Genomic DNA, 21,383 nt, shown 5'->3' on the forward strand with positions numbered 1-21,383 from the left:
TGTGCTGTGTGCGTGGCTGAGCTGTGCTTGTGCTGGGCGTGCTGCAGGTTCCCCTGTGGGCGGTGGCTGGGAAAAGGCGTTGACGATGGCAGTCTGGAGCGAATCCTCATCGGAGAGCTGGTGTCCTCCACGTCTGACGAGGAGCTGGGAAAGCAGTGCCGCACCCCACCCCAGCAGAAATCTCCCACCGTCACTCGGCGGCTGAGCATCACTTCCCTCACAGGGAGGAACACCAGTAAGTCCTTGCCTTCCTCCCCTGGGTCGTGGAGAAAGGGTCAGCTGCCAACTGCTGGGGATAAAAAAAGCTTCTGTGAACAGGAGGGTTCATCCTGAGGCAAGGCTTGGTGCAGAGCAGCAGCTGCAAGCTGAGGAGCTTTTCCTGCCTTCCCTGGTTGGTGTTTGCTCTGTGACGTACACATTGCCTCTTTCAATGTCCTCTTTTGACTGTTGAGAGATAACAATCTCTTTCTTTGGAGCACGGGGATATGTGATGAGGGAGGAGGAGGCAGCAGAATTTGCAGGAGCTGATGCTGTTCAGCCTCCCAGCTCCCTTTGCAGTCTGTGGGAAGACAGGCCTCTCTGAGGGCAGCTCAGAGCTTGACGTGGCTGCTGTGAGCTGCCTTCAGGCAGAGCTTATCTCTGCAGGGACCTAGGGCACATCAACCTCACATCCCTAAAATTAGCTTTTATGAGGGACACGGGACTGTGAGGGTCACACGAGGCATTCTCTGCTAAAGCACAGAGATGGGACACTGTAGATCCTGTTTGTACATCTGTCCAGCTCCTGTAAAATTCGAAGACATGAGTGCTGAAATCTCAAGCAAGAAAAAATTAACCTTCAGCTAGTCTGCTCTTCATCATTTCACAGAGCCTAATGCAGGGCAGATCCAAGAGGGAATCGGGGAAGCCGTGAACAATATTGTAAAACACTTCCACAAGCCAGAGAAAGAGGTAATTCCTACTTTTCATTACGTGCCTGCAAATTTTTATAATCACTGGCACTGATATGATGCTGAAGTGCCAGAAAATGTACTACCTTTAGATCTGAAGTTTCTGGCATCCAGGCAAGGCAAGTTGTACTTACCTACTCTCCCTTTTCCACAGAGAGGGAGCCTTACCATTCTGTTGTGTGGAGAAAACGGTCTGGTTGCAGCACTGGAGCAGGTCTTTCACCATGGATTCAAATCAGCTCGCATTTTTCATAAGAATGTCTTCATCTGGGATTTCATAGGTAGGCTGGTGTATGACTTGGAGGAGAAGGTTTAGGGCAGAATGACTCCTCACACGCAGACCTTGGATTCTCATCAGCTAGGGTGCCATTTCTCCTGCCAGGCACCTGCTCCTGGTTGCTTAAAGTCCATGAGAAACCCAATGGCAGATGAGAAATACTAAACTCTGTGTAAGGGAAAAGTGTGAGTCTGTGCAGAAATTTAAGAGCTCCTAGTTCAAACAGCTGCTTTTCTGAGAGAAAGAAGGTGGGCTGGAGTTTGGGGTAGAGCAGCAATCAGTGTTAGGGGGAGAGCTGGGAAAGGGCAGGGAGTGAAAGGTTTGGATTCCTGGTTTATGAGAACTCTCCTAATCATTGCACTGGTCTTCTGGTGATCTTTACCTGTAGGCTTATGTAGGGGTAATTTAAGATTAACTTCCTCCCTTAGGACAGGCTTGCAGGCCTGAGGGTAAGTGGTTACTCAGAAAAAGTGAAAAATCAATGCTGATGGCATCACTTACAGTGAAACCATTGAGGGGTACTCTGGTGCTGCTCCTTGGTGTTAGGCATTAACCAGACTGACCAGTGCTATGCCATGGCAAAGGTGGAGGTGACCACCTACCTATGGTCTTCAGGGTCAGGAATTCACAGATAAACTGTGGAATAGCTCTCAGCAGGTTGGCTTTTAAAGGATTCCCTTGTGTGTTCTGTGTTACAATGAAGTGCTTCTTCTCACTGGGTTCTGATGTTCTCTTTACCACAGAGAAAGCCGTTGCTTACTTTGAAACCAGTGATCAGATTGGAGACAATGAGGAGGCCCTTTTGCTTCAGAGATCTTCATGCAAAAGCTTCTGTCATTATGTCAATGCCATCAATACAGCTCCAAGGAACATTGGAAAGGATGGCAAATTCCAAATCCTGGTTTGCCTGGGGACAAGGTACCGAACTGCTCTTCACATGTGTCCTCTGGCATTAGACTAGAAGAATGTTTTTCCACCTTTGTTGTTACCTTTTAGTTTTCCATTTCAAGACATCTCACACCTATCTATTATCCGGTGTCTATTTTAGGCAGCTTTAGTACTACGTCAAAAATTGGAGCAAAGAAGCACTCACTAATAATACATGGCTAGTGTCTAAACTGCTAAAAATGTTTTGAGCTTTTTTATAACTGTTAGCTTGACAATCATGTGTATGAAATCTGTCTTTCAATGCTATTTTTGATGAAGTACTGACTTCAGGAATGCAGAGTTCCTTTTCAGGAGCTGGTGAATTTCTAAATCTTCATTCAATTCCTTGTGAAAATGAGATGCCTGTTATACCTTTGACAGAAATGTTCTAGGTGAACCTTTCTTTCCTAATAGGGCACTTTCTGTCTTGCACTTGGGCAGGGGCAGGAAGATGGGACTTAGTTGTATTTTGGAGGGTAGAAGTTGGTATGCCTAGAAATAAGTACCATTTTTGTCTTATCTGTCTGGATACTTGGAAAACTGGTTGGCGGACAGTCTGCCAGATTTTCCTTGAGTTTTACTTTCCCTGTTCCTGATCTGAAGATGTTCCTGAATTCTTACAAATGTCCAATTCTGCTAACACCTTTCAATTTTCATTTCTACAGTAAATAGTATTTTACTAACCAAATCAAGGGTTGCGATTACACGGCAAACTTGTACGTGCAAACAACGCCCACCTCTCACCAAAAGGGGCTGCATGTTTAGGGTTGTGCTCTTGGAGGAAAATTGCAGTGTGAGACCTGCTGTACTTGGTGCTAAACCAATTCCTGTCCTGCCCTTTTCAGGGACCACCTGCTGCCTCAGTGGATCCCGCTGCTGGCGGAGTGCCCGCCCATCACAAGGATGTACGAGGAGAACGCTCTCCTCCGGGACCGCATGACTGTCAACTCCCTTATCCGAGTCCTACAGACATTGCAAGATTTCAACATCATCCTGGAAGGATCACTCATTAAAGGAGTGGATGTTTAGCATGGCTTTGCTGAGAACTTCATTACTCCTTTCCCAAACAAGCAAACCACAATTGGAGACCTGTCAGGACTTGAATGCCATGGTAGTGCACCACTGTAAGGCAAAGCTGCTGGTGGAAGCAGGATTGGGAAGCCCAGTTTGTGCCCGATAGGGACTGGCCTCTAAAGCTGCAGAAAGCTAAGATGCAGTATTGTAGTTTATTTGAAACAGAAATTTAGTACAAAAAAATAGAGTATTTTCATGTGTTAGATGTGTGTAAATATGCTATCTTCTTTAAGAAATTATATTACTCTAAGAAATTTTTCTTAGACTGAATGTTCTTGTTCTGACTATGAGTAGCTTAAAACCCAGGGGAAGGACTTGGGGGAGGGAGGGAAGGACCAAGGAGGGAAGGGATGCCGCTACTTGCTTGTGAGGAAGAAGCCAATCACCGTGTAAATACAGTGCAAACTCAGCAGGGCTTTTTTCAGGTATTGCAAATTAATACAGCAAATATCCTTATGTAGCCATTGTGATCGTGTCACTCTTGGAAATGCTGTAAGCATATGCTGGTTTACCCTACTGTACATGGTCTCTCTTAGTTTGTTGTTTGTTCGGAGACTCACCTTCCCACGCATGGAAGTAGTGAGTCGTCATTTTTTTTTCTGTAAGGTCTTTTGTGTCACTCCTGTTGATCTCCAAAAGGGGAAATAAGTGTTGGAATGCTTAAACACTGGAGAGAAGGACTGCTGTCAGCCTCAGAGCCTGAGGTACCTGTTGAAGCCTTGCTGCTGCAGCCTGAGATGGGGAATGGTGGCTTGTTTGACTCAGCCAGTGTGTCCCTTCCCTGTCTAAATGTTCCCATGATTCACCCTCAGCCAGTTTGTGTTGTGGATGACCATTTTTTTTTTCCCCATGATGAGGAATTTGGTTTTTACCAAATTCTTGCTGTACTTGAGAAGAATCATTGCTGTAGAGCCACAAACACTGCTGTTGCTGTGCTACCGAACCGTATCAGCTGGCTTTGAAATGCTGACAGGTTATGAGTCTTCCTTTATCCTGCAGAATGAGTGTTCCTAGGGGAGTACAGGATCTTGGATTACCTTTTTTTTTTTTTCTTCTTTTTTTTTTTTTTTTTTTTTTTTTTTTTAATTAGCCAGCTACAAAAATAAAAGTAATTAAGCAGAAGGGGGGAAAAAATAATCTCACGTTGGTATTTTGAGGCTTCTCTCCAACATTCTTTCCAGTTAATGTGTTACTAATACAGTGCATATATGGAGATACGGCTCTTGATGAGGAACTGGGAGCAGCTCTATGATACAAATTGAACAAGAGATTATATCAAAATCACCTTGTAAATACCATGCAGCAAATACAGAGTATATTTTCCATTCTTGTGGATGGGAGTTGGAAGAGTCTGAGAACACAGATTCACCTGGTTTTAATTTTTGAAACTTAGTTTAAATATAGGTTTTTGTTTTCACTTGTTTATTCCCTACAATCTTGGGCATTTGGTCAGTGGATTCTTTGGATGTCTGACTGTCAGCTGAGGCTTGGGAAGGCCCCCTGACTGGTACTGTCAGTGTGTTGCCTTGCACTATGCTCTCAAGTGGCATTAGGAAGGGCTTGGCAACAGTGGACAGTGGCAGGTCTTGGCATAGTGTGCACATGGTGGAAAGAGGGATGGGAGATAAGGAGAAGGAAAGAGGATGAAAATAAGGGTTTTCTTTCTCACCTGCCTTTTGTCAAGCTTCTGTACTTTCCTGTGGTCCTTCGACTGCCCCATTCTTAGAACAGCACTCACTTCAGTGTCAAAGTTTCCAGTCAGACTCCCAACCAGAAGAAAACTCTTAGTGTAACTTTGTTTCATTGGAGAGTTTTATGTTACAGAAGGTTTTTTTGTTTATAAGAAAGAAGTAAAATAACACTGTCAAGGAGCCTTCCACTTTAATGAGGGTTCCAGCTTTCAATAACCATTCTTTGCTCCTGAGCTTGTGCTTCCTTAAACTAACTGAACTCATCCCAAATACTGCAGGCAGCACTGCCATGTCACTGCTGTGGGTGTGAATAGCTAATGTAAAGGCTGTGAATGGTCTCGAGTTAATAGCCAGAGCCCACAGCTGTGTGACATCTCTCTTACATTTCCAGAAATGTGAAATTTGGGGTGTTAGGATTTTCTGTGTGGCCGGGCACGTCTGCTTAAAGTCAGCAGACGATGCATGACAACCCTCCAGCCGCAATTGAAAATGTGTCCCTGTACTTAGCTCTATCAATGAATTATACATTTAGCACCAGAAACCATGTGGCAGCATTATTTGGTAATGACTGCTTAGGATGTTTTGATTTCTCTTACAACTCAGGCCTTTCACGTCTAATGACTGCTATACAGGATTTTTTTTCACGCCCAGCCCAGTCTAAGTGACTTTCATTTTACTGAAATAACCGCTTCTTTAGTCCTTGGATTTCTTCACAGCATCATCTGCATTTGCGGGCTGGATGCTTCCCAAAGTACACTGCTGCAGACTTCTCCAAAGGCTACGTATGACTGGAGCAGTCGGAGCATTCATCTGACATGACGAGGGTTAAGTGCACGCAGGATAAAGGAGAAGTGTAGGCACCCTAAAGGTCATTCATTTAAATGAATAAACCACACACAGAGAAAAAAGGCAATAATTGCATGAAGTCTTTCTTAAGTTAAAAGAAGTCAAAACCTGGGAATTTTTAAAATTCAAATCAGGGCCTTTCCCCATTTCAGATTACATTAAGAAACCTTTAGCACTTAACACAACTTCACCTCAGCTTTTTCAGCAAGTGTTGACTTGTTTGGTTTTGTCAGATTTCACATCATATTAATAATAATACAGTAAAAATTATGTATGTCTCATGTTTCCTTGTAGGCAATAAACCACCCCAAGATATGTTGAAAAGGGCACAGATGAGTGCCTCAGATTCCTAGACTAGTCATTTGACAACCTTGGGAGAACGGTTCTTCATAGTGAATTTTTATTCTACCATGTATGATTTGGGGGGTTTGTTTTGTTTTGTTGTTTTGTTTTTTTTTTTTTAGTGGACTACTTTTGTTGATTGGGAACTGTGAGGTTTTTTCTGTAAGGTTTACAGAAATCATTCTACCCACTAAAATGGTGAGAAACCCATCAGGATTCTTCTAACACAGTTTTTACTTCACTGTTAAAGCACCTTCTTTGGTTGAGAAAGGGAATCTTGGAAAAGACCAAAGCTCTTTGGTATCTGCTTTTTAAAAAAACAAAAAAATTCCTATCCAATGCCTGTCTGCAGATGTCTGAGTTTGCATAGTCCAGTTGTACTAACAGCCAGCATGGTAACTTGAGGGAGTCAGAGAATCAAATGCCTCACTATGTACAAAATGTGTATTTATAATTCTCTGAAATAAATGAAATTGTACTGTTTAGTGAAAAACCTGCTCATGTTTATTCCAAGTTGGTTTGTGTGATTAGCTATCATTGTTCAAAAATGTGTTTTTAGGGTAGTTGCGCGGCAGCATATTTGAGAAAATTCCTTCTTTCAATCAAATGAAGGTGCGCGTCGTGAGGGGAAATATTGTGTGTTACACTTGAAATGTACAAATGTCCCCTGTATAGCTTAAAACGATCCCTAAATGTCTCCATTAAGTATATTTTGTCCTTACATTATTACTAACGGAATAAGAACTGGATTATTTTCAAGACAACATTAGTAAAAGTATCGTTATATCAAGCACTTTAACATACACACCACAAACCGACATGGTTTTTTCAGGTTTTGAAGTACATTGAAATACAGCTTTTCATGCTATGTCCTTTACAAATAAAACTGTGACAATAATGGTTGGTGTCACTTTCTCCTTGCACAGGAACCAAGAGATTCAGGTCTCAAGCTGAGGAGCTGATCTGAGCCTGGAGGGAACAAACTGAACAGAAATGGTCCAGTTGGTGGTGACTCTGGTACTGGGAAGTTGCTGGAGCAAAGCTGGGGGAGAAGTGGGTGTGAGAGACTGTTCCCAAAAGCAGCTCTTCTGCCTCCCCTGACACAAAGGGGAGGCAGAGACCGTGCTGAGCCCAAGCAGCTCTTTATTCCAAAGCTTGGGTGAGAAACGTGGCTGATTACAGGGAAGAAATGGGATCACAGTGAAGCTCTTACCAGGGTGGCATTCACTAGGCTACCAGGATTGCTTTGCCTTAGGATCTGGAGGAGTGGGGAGAAGGAGGATGGGATTAACTTGGAGCAAAGGGTCTCTTTCCTCTGGTGACATTAGTTGCTCTGATATTTGAAGTCAGGGTTAAAATGCTGGAATGAAGCTCATGCTCTCCAGTCTGTCAGGTAGCATGTTGTGGAAGAAGGAAGGTTGATGGACAAGAGACAGGTGGACACCTGCAACAAAAAAGGTGCAAAGAAAAGAAAGGAAAGATAGTGAAATGCCCGCGTTTCTAAGTTGGACTGGATTTTCAGAAATTTCCCCCATGTCCCCTCCCAGCTTCAGATATTGCTGAAATTGGCAAAAATAGGAGAATTTTTGGAAACTTTAACAGTTTGAAATGCAGAGCCCTGCACATATGTGTGCATGGCGTATGTGAGGTGTGGCATGTCAGTTCATTCATTTTTACTGTCTGTTTTGAAGAGGCAGAGAATCTCAGGCGAGGACTGAAAGTCTCAGAGCTTGGGACCATGTATGTGGGAATCCTGAAATACATTGTGTGATGATACTGGTGCTTATCAACATTATAGATGTGAATAAAATCCATGAAGCTGCTTATTGTCAAATGTCAGTGGGTGGAGTGGCCGTACCTTTACACCTCCTTACTAAATGTGTGTAAATTAGAGGTAGTGAGGTCTGACATCTTAAAGGCAGTCAGTACTTGGAGTAGGGCAGAACTAAGCTCTAGTCCAGGTGAGCAAGTGCAAATAACTTCCTCTCCACTGTGCTGTTGTTTATGCAGTCTGAGAGCACTGCAGTGTTTTCTGGAAAGGAGGAATAGAAGAAAACTGTCTGAGAAAACTGGCATGGGTAGGAGTTGAAATAACTCATCAATCTAGTTTGTTCTTTTCCAGCATTTCAGGTAAGCTCATTCATTTAAAAACAAAAAAAAGTGTTCAGTGAAATGGTGAGTGAAACTGCTTGCCTGGCTGTCACTCCGTCAGCTCAGAGGCAGAGGCTCCTGTCTCTGCAGTCAGGGAGCCTTTCATTGCTGACATTCCTAATTTCTCTCCTGCTATTCCATCAGCTGTGTATCATAAGCTGTTTTGAGCCCAGCACAGGGTGTGAAGGGAATGGGAAAATTCCTGTACGGGTCTGCTATCTGGTGGCTGGTTATGGTAAACTCTGCTGAAGCCACTGCAGAGCTGATTTGTCGGTGGGGAGCTGTGATTCTGCAGCAAGGCTTGACATTTCACAGGGCCCATCTGCATTCCCTGCAGACCTCACAGGGCATCTCAGATCCTTTGAAAGAACTTCCTCAGTCAGAATGTGACCAGGCAAATTATTTTCACCTTGAACCAAGCCCACCTTTGTCCTGAGGGAAGGGAGGGAAAGGCCATAGGAGGAAACACAGCCAATGCCCCTGATCCTTAACCACAGCGTATTTTTCGTGCTGAAAAGGAGTGCAAGATCCTTGTTACCATTCAGTAATGGATTCAGTGGGGTCCATAAATGTGAGATAGTTGTGGTGTGCTTAAGAGAGACTCAGGTGTTCACTACCAGTCTCAGTGTAATAGGCTAATCTGGAAGAGATGTCCCCATCTTCACACAGGACATTCAGTGGCAGGTTTTCCCCTGCTCCCTCGGCCAGCTTACACAAGTCTAAACTGAAATGGAATTAAACTCAATGGCAGCCAGATGTTGCATTTGGTGCTTTGCAGTCCTTGGATTCTCCTGCTTTCAACAAGAGGTTTCCACAAAGGCTAGTGTTAGCCTAGGAAAGCTGTTTCCCTTCCCCTGCCCCTGCAGCTACTGGGAAGAGATGGGCTCCTTCAGTAGCCCTTGCAAGGAGAAAGATCACTTGGCTGCTTTTAATTATGCCTAAAGAAGTCCAACAGAAGCAGCTTGTCCTTGGAGGCTAAGCAAGCATTGATCTTTATGAATATTTCCACCAGCCCTGTCCTCCCATACAGTCGATTCCTTCAAAGGCCCCCAAGTGATATATTGTGATATATTTACACATCAAAAAAATAAACAGTTTACAAGAGTAAAATCTCAAGGTGATGGACTCAGGCAGTCATTTTTTTTACAATATATTGATAATTTAGTTATGAAGACAAATTCCTTATTTTTCTTACGGAGGCATGCAATAAAGACTAGAAAATGTGGCTCTATTTAAGTCTCCCTGGCTTCCCCCAAGAGCTTTAAGCAATTTGCTTTTGTCATATCCCATCTTGCAGGTAGGGAGCTGATGTACAGAGTGGGGGGACTTTGCTGCAGCCAGTTCTGCCCCACCAAGGAAGATTGTTTAGCCTTGGGGTCAGCAACTGCCCCTCCAGCACCCACTGGTGTGTGACTGAGAGCTGCTTTTCAGTGCTGCTGTGACAGAAGTGCCCTGAGGTCTCATCTGTGGTTAAATCTAGTTTAAAAGCATTGGTGAAACCTGTTGATTTGTGGTGTTCTGGGCTTGCAAGTCTGTCAAGCTGTGTGTGGTTGGAAAGTTTTGTAATTGTCCAGACAGAAGAGCAGTTCCTCTTAGCTACAATACAGGAATTATGGCTACTATCTGCCATGTGATTGAGCTCTGCAGAAATGCATAAAAATCCTTTCTTGGCCATTGTGTGAGGATGGCAGTGATTCCCCACCAAAAGGGAGGAAGAGGAAGCAGGTATTTTGCAAAAGCACCTTTCCACAGCTTTTCGTCTTGAGTCCATAGCTCTTCTAGGCGGTACAGACATTCATTAACATCTCGTTAATCTTGTCCTCTCTCTGCCCCACAGCCTGTCCCTGCTCATTGCAAGCCTGAATAGATCATACCAGATCCACCACACACATACCAGAAAATGTATGGTGGAAGGCCTGTGAGGTGCTAGCAGGAGATTTCCAGTAGGAATCAGAAATGGTCAGTACAACTGAGAACCATCTTTGCGGTGCTGTTGTTTGGTTGTGGGGTTTTTTTTAAAGGCATGGATTCAATTTCAAATGATCTGGGAAGTCAGATCTGTGCTTCTGTACTTGACATAGTGCAAACTCTTCCATGAAGTCTCCTTAGGCTGTTTCTCCTGCACCGAGCTCTCACCTAAGTTCACCTGCAGCTTTTGAGCTGCCATTACCCCATGAGATAAATAGAATGTGCTGTAAGTTGGACCGTGCAATACGAACTCTCCAGCTCTGAATCAGTTTGGCTACTGGCTTGCCTGAGATCTGAACTTCTTGTGGATGGCTTGTGGTTCCTGCCTCTATAAATAGCGTGAAGCTGGCTAGAAGTGGGTGTGGTGCACAGGATATTCTCCCCCAGCCCATAAAATGACTTAAAGAAAAACTGCATTCAGGGAATGTAAGTGGAAACATCACCCTATGACTCTGCCCAGCTTTCATGTTCCTAAAGCTGTGGAAAAAGTTTCCATTCATGGTAACAGGAACACAGGAGAACTAGGAAAAGAACATGCAGACCAGAGAAGCTATTTCATTCATCCTCGGCATGGACTTTGTTAGAAGAGAATTTCAGATATCAGCAGGAATTTGTGCTAGACAGGGGTAGTGTGGGTAGCTGTGTTCAGTGAGAAACGGGATAGCTGCTCTGAGCTTAGTCATTTGTGTTTAACTGGCACAATGCCAAAAACTGAGGAATGAACGATCTGATCTTCAACTCAAATGTGTGTCCTGGGAAGTGCAAATACAAGTTGATCCACCATGGCTTGCTGAAGTCAGTGAAAGTCCCTAAAACTAATGAGTTTAGACAGGCATTCATGAACAATGTAGTCTGCAAAACCTGTTAGTTTGTGCACAGAAGAGAAGCGACCCTCTTTTGGGAAAATAATGAAGTAACTGTTGTTGCTGCTGCTTTCAACACACAATGTTTATTAGGACAGTCCCAGTCTTCCACATGAGAGTTGGCTTCTGGACGATCTCAGCATTTTCAGTACAAACAGTTATCTCTCTGAAGGGCCAGGCTTGCGCTAGGGAAGATATTGTACAGCCTTGTGTTAATCTCTTCAGTTAAGATAGCCTGGGAGAGAGAAGTGGCAGGACACAGGGTGTGACAAGCAGGACACTGACTGTGAAGGCTGCCGGTGTTGTCTCTGGGTAGAGCTGTGAGCAGCATGGTTTGTCTTATCAGGAAGTGCAGGACGTTCTGGGTAGACACACCTCAGCCAGTGAGGGCAAATCTGAGCCCCCATTCCCCGAGGCAGAGCAGGAGCTGGTAGCAGAGGACAGCAGTACAGGCATGTCCCTTTTGTCCCCTCCACAGCCACTGCAGACTCTCGTTATCAGAAGCATTTTTCAGCAGGATGCACACATCCGTCTTTCACTTGCACCTTGCTTGTAACCAAAGTAAGTTTTCCTTTGACATTTTAAGTTAAATCTGTTTGCAATGGGACCAGCTCCTGTGAGCACCCAAAGTGTTGGGAACTTTTCATGCAAAAATTGATGCAGGGCTACCAGTGCATTTTCCCAAGTGCCTCCAGCTTCATGCCTTGTCTGGTTCATCATCCAAGCTAGCCATGTTCCTGGAAATACCATAAGCTGAGCTGCTGAGCAAGGTCCTCCTCACAGAGCTTCCTGGGATGCCCCTCTGTCCCTTGCTCCTTCCAGGTTTCATAAGCAGGGGGGTTCTGAGAGACTTTTGTGCTGAGGATAAGGGTTAGGAAGGGAAGGAGAAGGAAGCAGCAGCAAGAGGGGGAAGGAGGGAGTCCATAATTCATTTGAAGTGGTTCTCAGCAGGCAGTGTTTGCACCTCTCTGACTTCCCCCAGCAAAACACTGCTTGGGGGAGGATGGCAGGAGGGCTTGCACTCCCTTTGCTCTTCCCAATGCTGAAGTGACTTTCTACCTCTGGCTTAGGCAATTCATCAGGTAAGGAAAAACTCCTGAGGACTCCAGGCTCAATACACACTGTAACACCTTAATCAATTTCTCCTTTCCCCTTTTTCCAAAAAAATACTTGCCTGCAAGGACCTGTACTGTTTTTTCCTGTGTTGGCACAGGAGCCATGGGTAAGGAGATGATGGTAGCAGCTCTTTTAGTGTCTGTATAATAACTCATGACTCTCTTACTCACCTAATTAAAACCAAAACCCCTCTAGCTACCCTGAAAAATGTAAATAACATTTATTAAAACATTGTTCTGTGGTATAACCAGCACCCAAGTTACAGAAGGGCTGTTATGAAACAGGACTTTTCTTGTGAAGAAGCTGCAAATCAAGTGAATACCAGGCTTTCTTCATGAAAGCATTAAGCTGGGGACAAACAAAAATGTGTAGAACTAAAAATACCTGAAATGCAAAGGGCAAGCAGCTGGCAGGGGCCAAAGCACTCTGAACACCTTTGCATTGTGCTTTGCCCATCTCTGGAGTTAGCACAGATATACTGGCTGTGGAATATGCAATGAAACAAGATTTCTCTGAGGGCATTGTGTTCTTAGCACAAGTAGCAAGGTAATAAATAAAACACATCAAAGCAGGAGAAAAAAGTTTTGATGAGACAGTAGAGTGTTCTTGAATCTCTGGCTAAATGCACAATGCCTGTCCAACAGCAGATCTGCTGTATTGTAAAATAAAGGGAATGTAATGTAAAAGACCCATGAATGGGAAGCCAGGAATAAAGTCAAGTCAAATATTAGGACACAGTTCCTGTGTATTCACATTTATATCAACAGAAGGAACCCTTGGTGCAAAAGTGAGTGAAACTCCTTCCTTGTTCGTTGCACCTGATAAAGATGCTATGGAATGGGTCTGATTTAATTCTTCATCTGTGGCAGTGCCAGACTAGCTTGAAAGAATTTGATCCAACTTTTGAGAACCCTAATCTGAATATATAAAACCTCGAAAGAGAACAACATGAAGAACTCTGGGATTGCAACATAAAGCCAAGTGCATATTGTAGCCTTGTGAAGCAGACAACATGAGCCATCCTAAATACCTGTTTCTTGAAATATGGAGATATTTGGAGAAGAGATTCTGCTTTAATGCAGAAACAAAACCTTTCCCATTCACTGAAAGGTCCTGCCACCACTGTTACAGTATGGTTGGCAGGGCTTTGGAAACAATTCATCAAGGGTTTGTAAAAGTTCCAGATGAGAACAGATGCTTTAAAACATATTTTCTTTGCATTGCCAAGGAGTTCATCTCATTCTATAATCTCAGTTTAAGTTATTTGTCTCAAAGAATCAGATCCACAGGCACAAATATCCCACTGAGTCACTTTGCCATCTTGCAAGCAGACTAGGATCAAAAACATCATTGTATGCTTTGGTCAAATCAAAAACCAGGGTTCCTCTCTTGTTTCAGTTTTGGGAGAAGATCCTGTCTCTGTGTCTAGTGAAAAACTTTGTTCCGAGATGTTGGTTTACGTCAGAATCCAGCCTTTTCTAGAACCCAGAGTTTGTACAACTTACATGGGTCCATACAGAGTAAGCTGCTCTTTAACCTACAAGCTGCACAGACTGGAAGAAATTATCAGGTACTAGTTACCAGTTTGACTTATTCTTTCTATCACTCTCACTTTATGTCACACCCTGGGCATCCTGTGTTGGTGAATGATATGAGACATGAAAACTGACAAGTTTTTTATGACATTCTTTCTAAGGTTCTTCTGATACAATCTAGATCAGGTGGTTTTTATCCAGTCAGAGCAGTCTCCTATTCCTGCACAGAGAATAACTGGAGTATGCTTGGCTGGCTCTGCACAAGAAGCAGTCTGCACACCCAGGTACTGCTCCCTTCTGCCTTCCAAAAGCTAATCTCTGTTGCCTTTAGCCCTCTAGATGTGGTCATGCTGGTCAGAGACACCTCACAACCTGAGAACAAGGGATGGTCTCTGTGCCAGCCCCAGCTTTCTGGTAAGAGACTAGATTGACTTCTTAGCTGCTGCAGTTTATTTTCCCAGGATAGAAGACTCCTCTCTGCTTCACACACCATGTGTGGCCCTGTGTCTCTTTTGAGAAAGCTGTGTGGAATGATGTCTCTTGATGAACTCTTTGGATGGTCCTTTGTTGTAAAATCATTTTATGCTACATGTACTGTGCAGCTGGTTAATGCTGAGTACTCTTTCTAATTTCCTGTGACTGGTGTTAGGGGCATTATTGATCCTATCTGAGGGAAACACAAGTTTTCCAGCAACAGGTCATTGACTACTTCCAAGAAATTAGTTACTCTCATTTCCTATTTAAGTAGAGGGAAATGCCAGGACTACACATAGAACAGGTGAGTTTTATAAGCCCTTAGTGCCAGCAGAGAACTAGCACTGAAGGGAATGTCATGCTTCTTCAAGAGGTTTTTGGATGTTTTCAAGTCTAAAGCTGCTGTCACCCCACCATATCAGACTAATTCCTTAGCAGGGCTTCCCCCATTGATAGCAACAGATTGCACTCCAGCAACTCAGCCTAAATTTCTCTGAGAAATGTAGTTAAGATTCTACAGCCAGCTACTCTTGGTGCTTTTGCAAGGGCTGTATGTGAATTTCACACAGGCAGATGGTCTACCACCCATTACAGACTTGGTGAATGGAAAATGAATAGCTGCTATCATAACTGCTGCTTCTAAATGGTCCTGGGTCGTTTAGAGAATAACTTGCCTGAAACATGACCATAACTACCTGTTGGGGGGAGTCTGAGTCTTCCTCTGTGCATTTAAAGCATTAAAAACAGTGGAGCAGGAAGCAGTGATGATGGTAGACTATATGAAGCTAGCAGGGAGGGGTGCTGTTGCAGAGCAGAAGCTGGCCAGCATGAAGGCACACCAAAGTGCTTGGAAGGAAACAGCTGTGCAGGCATCACTGCGTCCTGCTGTGCCCCAGAAGGTGGGATGGATGTAGAAGCCAGCACAGGAGCATCCCAGCCTTAAGGCAAGGAGCACTGGGAGTCTGGGGCATGGAGGGGACCGTCACAGCACAGAGATTGCAAACCCACACAGTGTTTACCAGCAGAGCTCAGGGGTCTGTTGCTATGGACAGGGACACCTGTGAGGAGGGTTTGAAGGAAAGGGGCCTGTGGCACTGACCTCTTTCACTCAGGCCCCGAGAAGCTGAGTCTGGCACACTCTGCCTGCACCAGGTTCACACCCTGACATCCTAGTCTGTCTAGGGATAGACAAATAGGTGGCAGTGATTTGAAAAGGACTTCAGAGTTTAGCTATTGGTATCTGTCTCCAGGCCACCCAGAACACCCTAAAAGATGTTGTTTCCAGTGCCCCAGTCAGTATCTACACGCTGACTCAGTGTAAGGAGCATGCTGGGAGCTCATTTACCACAGCTTATAAAAGAGGCTTTAAAGGGCTGCTGCTGCCTCAAAGAATGGCACAAACAAAACTCCTCCTGTTTTGCAGACCTTCTATGAATGGCTGCTTATTCTGATTTACCACAGGATGTGTTTTATAAGAGGGTAAGTTTGGCCCAAGTGTGTAAGTGAGAAGCATCTGAACACTTGAACAAGTGGGAAGGATCTGGACATTCCCACCTCACACCCATCTGTTGGATGGGCACCGACACCCATGCTCCAGAGGGTGGCAGCTGAGTCCCTCCTTGCCTTTTTTGTGTGGCTGAATTGTCAGGTCTCTCTATTCTGGAACAGCTTGAGGGTCTAGAAGTAGAGGGAACACCCCGCTGGCCAAACCTGCAGCCTGGGGTCTGTCTGGGACTGTGGCTGATACAAGATGGCACAGAGGAAATTACCTGGGACCTCAAACTGAAACTGTTTTGCTCACCATGAAGCAGTTGGTCCAAGCAGGAGGGATTTTAGCCCCTGTTCAAATCTTTTCTTTTTTCTTTTCTTTTTTTTTTTTTTTTTTTCTACATGGTGTGAATTGGATGTTTGTGATTCCCCAATCTACTCTGAGTGTGAGTACTGAGCCCTGACATATGCAGGACAAAGAAGGATAAGCACAAGAGGTCACTTCCAAAGCTATCCAGTTTTCCCACTTTCCTCCTACAGATAATGCAAATCAACCAGTAAATATTGCTCTTGCTTTTGAAATCTTGAGTTAGGACTGGTTCAACCACTGCTAAGGGTAGTCATCCTGACAAGAAGAGTCAGTCAGTTCAGCTATGGATAGAGATTTGTTTTGACAGCATGCTGAAAATAGCATCTCAGAAACCACGCTGCTAGGTGGTTTTAGAAAGGCCAGTTTTTGAAATGTTTCTGAGGAGCCAGTTTGTTACTCTGTAAACAGCAATCACTTTGTTTAGCTGCTCTTAAACATGCCGGAGGACAATGCCATCCCAGGGCACCTCCTCACAGCCTGGTCCTCCCTGCAGGCTCCTCTTACTCAGCCAGTCCTGGGGATGCACCGCTCAAGGAGCCACCCTCCCGTGCCTCAGGGCACTGCTTCCTGAGCCCCCAGTGCCCAGGTGAGCTCAGTTCAAGCTGGAGTGTTTCCTCTCCCACAGCTCCTAATCAGCCATCACCCTCCCAGGCAAACCCAGTGGCTGAGAAAGAGACAGAAAACTCCAGCTGTAGCTTTAACCAAAGAAACTTCTTCGGCAGGTAAAAGGTATGTAGTATAGAAGTCCTCAGCTCTCCTGATTCAAAACCTGCCCTCTCCTTTCTGAGAGGCTTCTTACATTTTTCCTGCAGGTGGAAATATGTTGCAAAATACTCTCTCTGTCCCTGCAGGGCAGTACCCTCTTGCATCCCGTCTCTCCTACACCCACACAGCACTGGTCCTCGTGTCCTTGGTGATCTCTGCGTCACGGGGGCAGTGAAGACAGAGGAAGTTTCCCGCTGGCCCTGAGATGTCTATCAGATCACTCTGTGCCTGTGGAGCACAGGGGTCACGCTGCACACAGGCTCTGTGGCTCAGGCTCTGCCACCGCTGCCCTGGAGGCAACATCTGGGTCCCTTGACTTCTCTGCATGCCGTAAATTGCAATATGAACAGGCTGTCAGACCTGAGGGACGTCACTAAGGTCACATGTGTATCCTGGTTTGGGTTTATTTCTCTTTCATCACCCTGTGGAGTTCACTTCTGACTGTGAACATCCATTATGGGACCCGACTTGCTTTTGGGGATCCCCGTGATCAAATTTTGCTCAGATTTTGCCTGAAGCTTGCCCATCCTGCTTCTGCCCTCCCCTTATCTAGGTAGCTTTGTGAGTGAATACTTCCTCCTGGAAAGCTTTTCACCTTTTCTTATCTTCTTTTCATTTTCAAATGGACTACCTCTGCCCTGAGGAAGGGGGATGTATCCGGCTGCCTCCTCCCTTTGTGCTGCATTCTCCCTGCCCGCTCTTTTCCTCCACCTGCCCTTGGCTTGTTTTTCAGAGGATGTTGAGTGTCAAATCTGGTTGATTTGTTGCAGTCCTATTAACTGATTCAATCCAATTAAGCTATCTGAAGTTATCTCTGTAATGTGGTGGCTTTATTAGTCAACTCCATTCCCTCCTACCCTTGCAAAAATTTTTGCCTCCAGCTCCTCCCTCCAGATTTTGGCGGTAGATTTCCACTTGGTTCTTGGCTGCTTCATCAAAGCTTGTGATCCGGACTGCAGATTCTGCAGATTTCCTGCAAGGACCAGCTCCTCCTGCTGCCTCCTTTCCTTGGTTAGCCAAGTCTGCCCACAGCTCTTCCTCCTCACCAGAAGACTTGCAATTACGGCGTCTGCCTTTGACAGCTTGGCAAGAAGGTCAGCAATGCTTTATCTCCTCATGAGACTTGTCATTTGTACCTGAACCTGGAGAGGTATCACCATCCTCTGCTTTGGCTGAGTGAAAACTGCCCACAGAGACGTATTTTTTCCATAGCTTTGGCTTTCTGCAGTCAAAGTCTGAAATCTGAAATTCTGTCACCTCCTCAAAGCGCCTATTTTCCTTTCATTCTGCCTACTGGTACTGTAGATTAAGAAGCAGTGTCGCTGAGGACAAACCTTTCTGAAGAAAGAATGGGTGATGCTTTAACCTGGGAAAAAACTGCCTCAGGTTTCTTGTTTTTATTTAGCAGAGTACCTTACACCTGTAAGAAAACCCTTCCTGGCAGGTCCTGTTGCCCCCATGCTGGCTGCTCCCAGCAGAGGATTTCAGGCATCAGACATTTCAGACAAAAACCAATTTGCTTCCCTAGGTGTTTCCATTCCCAGGCATTCCTATTTACCTTCTTGGATCCTGTTGAGAAGGAGGTCAAGATTAAAAGTCTGTCACACTGAAGCATTGCTTCCTAGACACAATGGATGCTCTCCCAACTACCTAGCCTTGCTTTTCATTGTCTCACAGCCAGCTGTGTCTGTGTTGAGGGCCACGCAGTAGAAAATGGGATTAAGGAGATGGATGTACCTGGTCAGAAGTCTTAGGTTCAGTAAGAAATTTCAAAGAGCAAATTCTGTCCCTTAAGTGATCCCACCTGAGACCAAGCCTACACAACACTCTCCAAAGGAGTTATCAACTTCCTCTTCCCTAAAGATTACTGTGAAATCACCACTATAAAATCTGGAACTGCTCCCCATGCTCTTGGGAAAGATGGGGCTCTCAGTTCAGAGGAGAAATCTCTTTTGGTCTCCGTTTTCAGAACTGCCCCAAACGACAGGGTGAGGGGGGATAACTTTATTGACAGGAAACAGTCTGGCAGGCAGAGAGGGCTGATCTTCTTAATGGTGTCTTCAAATCGCCTTAATATAAATCCCCATAGAATAGTCTTACTGGCTTTAATAGGTATGAAAGCAATAGCACTGCAAAGAAACTAGCAGTGCTTGAGAAGCTGCATTAAAGGTGTTTAACCAGTTATAGAAAATGGTCATTTTCCTATTGAATTTGAGAAATCTTAAGAATTTAAGAGAATTAACTTCCTTTCAAGGAATTTGAAATGTCAATTAAAAATGCTTCAGAAAGGTTATTATTCTCTGTTAAGCCCTAATGGATTTCTTAGGCTGGGCTATAAATGATCTGCCTTGTTCCTAGGAGTAAGCCAGTCTCTCTGAGCCTCATAGCTTGAGTACTTCATTCTGGAAGCATGAATATCATAATGTCGATTTTGATTATCATTAAACTTTGCTGTAATTTTTTGTAGCCATCTGTTATTTGGCCTAAAACATAAAATGGTGAAAATCACATTTCTTTATTAGCCTCCTTGCTTAGAACTACCAGTTTTCAGAGCATTTGCACCTTCAAAAAATTAACGTGCTGCTACTTACATGAGCCACTGGTACAAGCAGAAGCTAAAGAACTGATTTGTTGATGGTATCTCACTCTGAAATTGTACTCCTTGCAAAACCTTATTTACAGTTTAAGTCAATCAACACTTTTTTTTTTTTTTCTTTTTTTTTTTTTTTTTTTTTTTTTCTCCTGAAAGAAGTCCTGGTTATATTTTCAAAATCTTTTGGCCAAGCATTAAGCCAAGAAAGTAAATTTTCAAATTACTCAAGTTACAAAAAAGCATTTTATAGTAAAGTCTCAAAGCAGGAACAGCTGCCTGGGTTTTGTCCTGACAGCTGCTCTTCACCTAAAAACAAGTAGCCTATTTGTGTTTACTTATTCATTAATATTGAAAAAAAACGCAATAGGATCAGATGTCTTGGCTGGCAAATGCCCTACTTTTCTTCTATGTTAGCACCTCTGCCTCAGCACTGATGATACATGCATATTTTATGTTTAAAAAGCCCTCATGGTTCACTTTATTTTTACACCATTGACATGATTTAGCTTCCCAGATAAAATAATCAAGAGTACAGATAGTTTAACTGGAACACAGCAAGAGTCCAATTAGTTTTCCACACACATTCTTAAAGTAAATGTTTTTTAGAACTGATCTGGATGAGGATAAATCCTCTGGTCTAAAGCTCATATTCCAGGTCACCTGGGATCTCTGTGAAATCCCATATTCCTCCTTTATACCAAGCTCTGAGTGGAAAGGAAGATGCTCATTTTTTTAAAACAGAACCTCGTGAAATGAGGCTTTACCTGTCGTGTAAAGATGGATGCATTTCTTCAGATATCTGCATTTTCCAAATTAAACTCCCCAGGTTTGTCCCAAGTTGGGGGCTATTTTTTATCACCCTCTTTCCAAACAGTGAGGCCAGACAAGGTGTCCCTCTGATGCTGTGGAGAGCACATGTGGCTTGCTCGAGGGGAATGGGCTAGGGGAACCTTGATAAAAGCTCATTAGGTGTTTAAGTGCCTTTTATTTATTTGCAAGCTGGCTATCAGCCAAAAATGAAAAACCACTATCGAGTTTCAGCATAGCCCTGAAAGGTCATCAGCAAACGCTTCAAGGGAACCAGAGATGTTTCAGAAATGAAGGTTGCAGGTTTGACCATGCTCTGCATTTCTGTGTTGTCATTTGGAATTCAATGGATAGAAGAGTTTTTTTCCTCTGAGAGGACAGGAATGACTGAGCTGTTCACAGGCTGGAGCAGCACAGAATTTGGAAACTCAAATCCTCCCCAGGTTACAGCAACACCTGTCCTCATGAGATTTGGAGTGGAAGGGCCCAAAGCTGTGACATAAATACCAGAGACGTTGTCCTGGCCCTGGTTTGTTTGCCGTCAAACCCACCCTGAGATGGGCTGTAAACATTCAGCATGGTGGTGATGAGGGCAGCAACTGCTGGGCACCGAGAAATCCATTTTTTCCCACTAGGTTCTGCTTGACAGCTAAGGGAATTCTCCTTGGAAATGCCATTTCACTGTCACTTGGGGATTTAAATGCTATACTAGGTGGTGCTGGACTAAAAGGAATGTCACCAAGGGGCCTTGAGAAGTGTGCTAGAATAAAGAAATGGGGAAATAATGGGAGAAAATCCGGGAGAACCACTCCCTCCAAGCAAAAAGAAAGAGGCAGATGAAATCAGACACATTATATGGAAACAAAAGTTACCAAAAGTGCTGATAGAGTTCCCTAGACCAGTTAAAAGCGGTAAAGTTATAAAAAATATTTTGAGAAATTATTCAGCATTTGATACACCTGTGGCTCACAGGTTGAATGTGATTTGGTTTGTCTATGTCTGGAAGGAAGCCCAGGTAGCAAAGGCAGCACTCAATGATCATTCAAAAGGAACCCCTCAAAACTCCAATGATGACCTGGAGGGTTCCTTGGGAGGTGTTCTCCTGTGCTTTGTGCCCAAACTGACTGGTTTGGCAGCACTGCGTAA

The 21,383-nt window shown here is 44.1% G+C and overlaps 1 protein-coding gene across 4 annotated transcripts in view; it reads left to right on the forward strand.

Annotated features, from left to right (window-relative positions):
• DENND5B (DENN domain containing 5B) overlaps positions 1 to 7,005 on the forward strand; it is a 104,493-nt gene extending 97,488 nt beyond the window's left edge. For all 4 annotated transcript variants that reach the window (XM_066183872.1, XM_066183874.1, XM_066183873.1 and 1 more), the window contains 5 exons: positions 48 to 235; positions 869 to 951; positions 1,105 to 1,231; positions 1,971 to 2,145; positions 3,000 to 7,005. In XM_066183872.1, coding sequence (XP_066039969.1) covers positions 48 to 235; positions 869 to 951; positions 1,105 to 1,231; positions 1,971 to 2,145; positions 3,000 to 3,183 — 757 coding nt within the window. In that variant the 3' untranslated portion in view covers positions 3,184 to 7,005. The remainder of the gene's footprint in view (positions 1 to 47; positions 236 to 868; positions 952 to 1,104; positions 1,232 to 1,970; positions 2,146 to 2,999) is intronic.
• The last annotated feature ends 14,378 nt before the right edge of the window (positions 7,006 to 21,383 follow it).

The sequence above is a fragment of the Chamaea fasciata genome, unplaced genomic scaffold, assembly GCF_029207755.1.
Source record: "Chamaea fasciata isolate MVZ Bird 193981 ecotype frontalis unplaced genomic scaffold, bChaFas1.0.hap1 SCAF_5, whole genome shotgun sequence".
Taxonomy (NCBI): domain Eukaryota; kingdom Metazoa; phylum Chordata; class Aves; order Passeriformes; family Sylviidae; genus Chamaea; species Chamaea fasciata.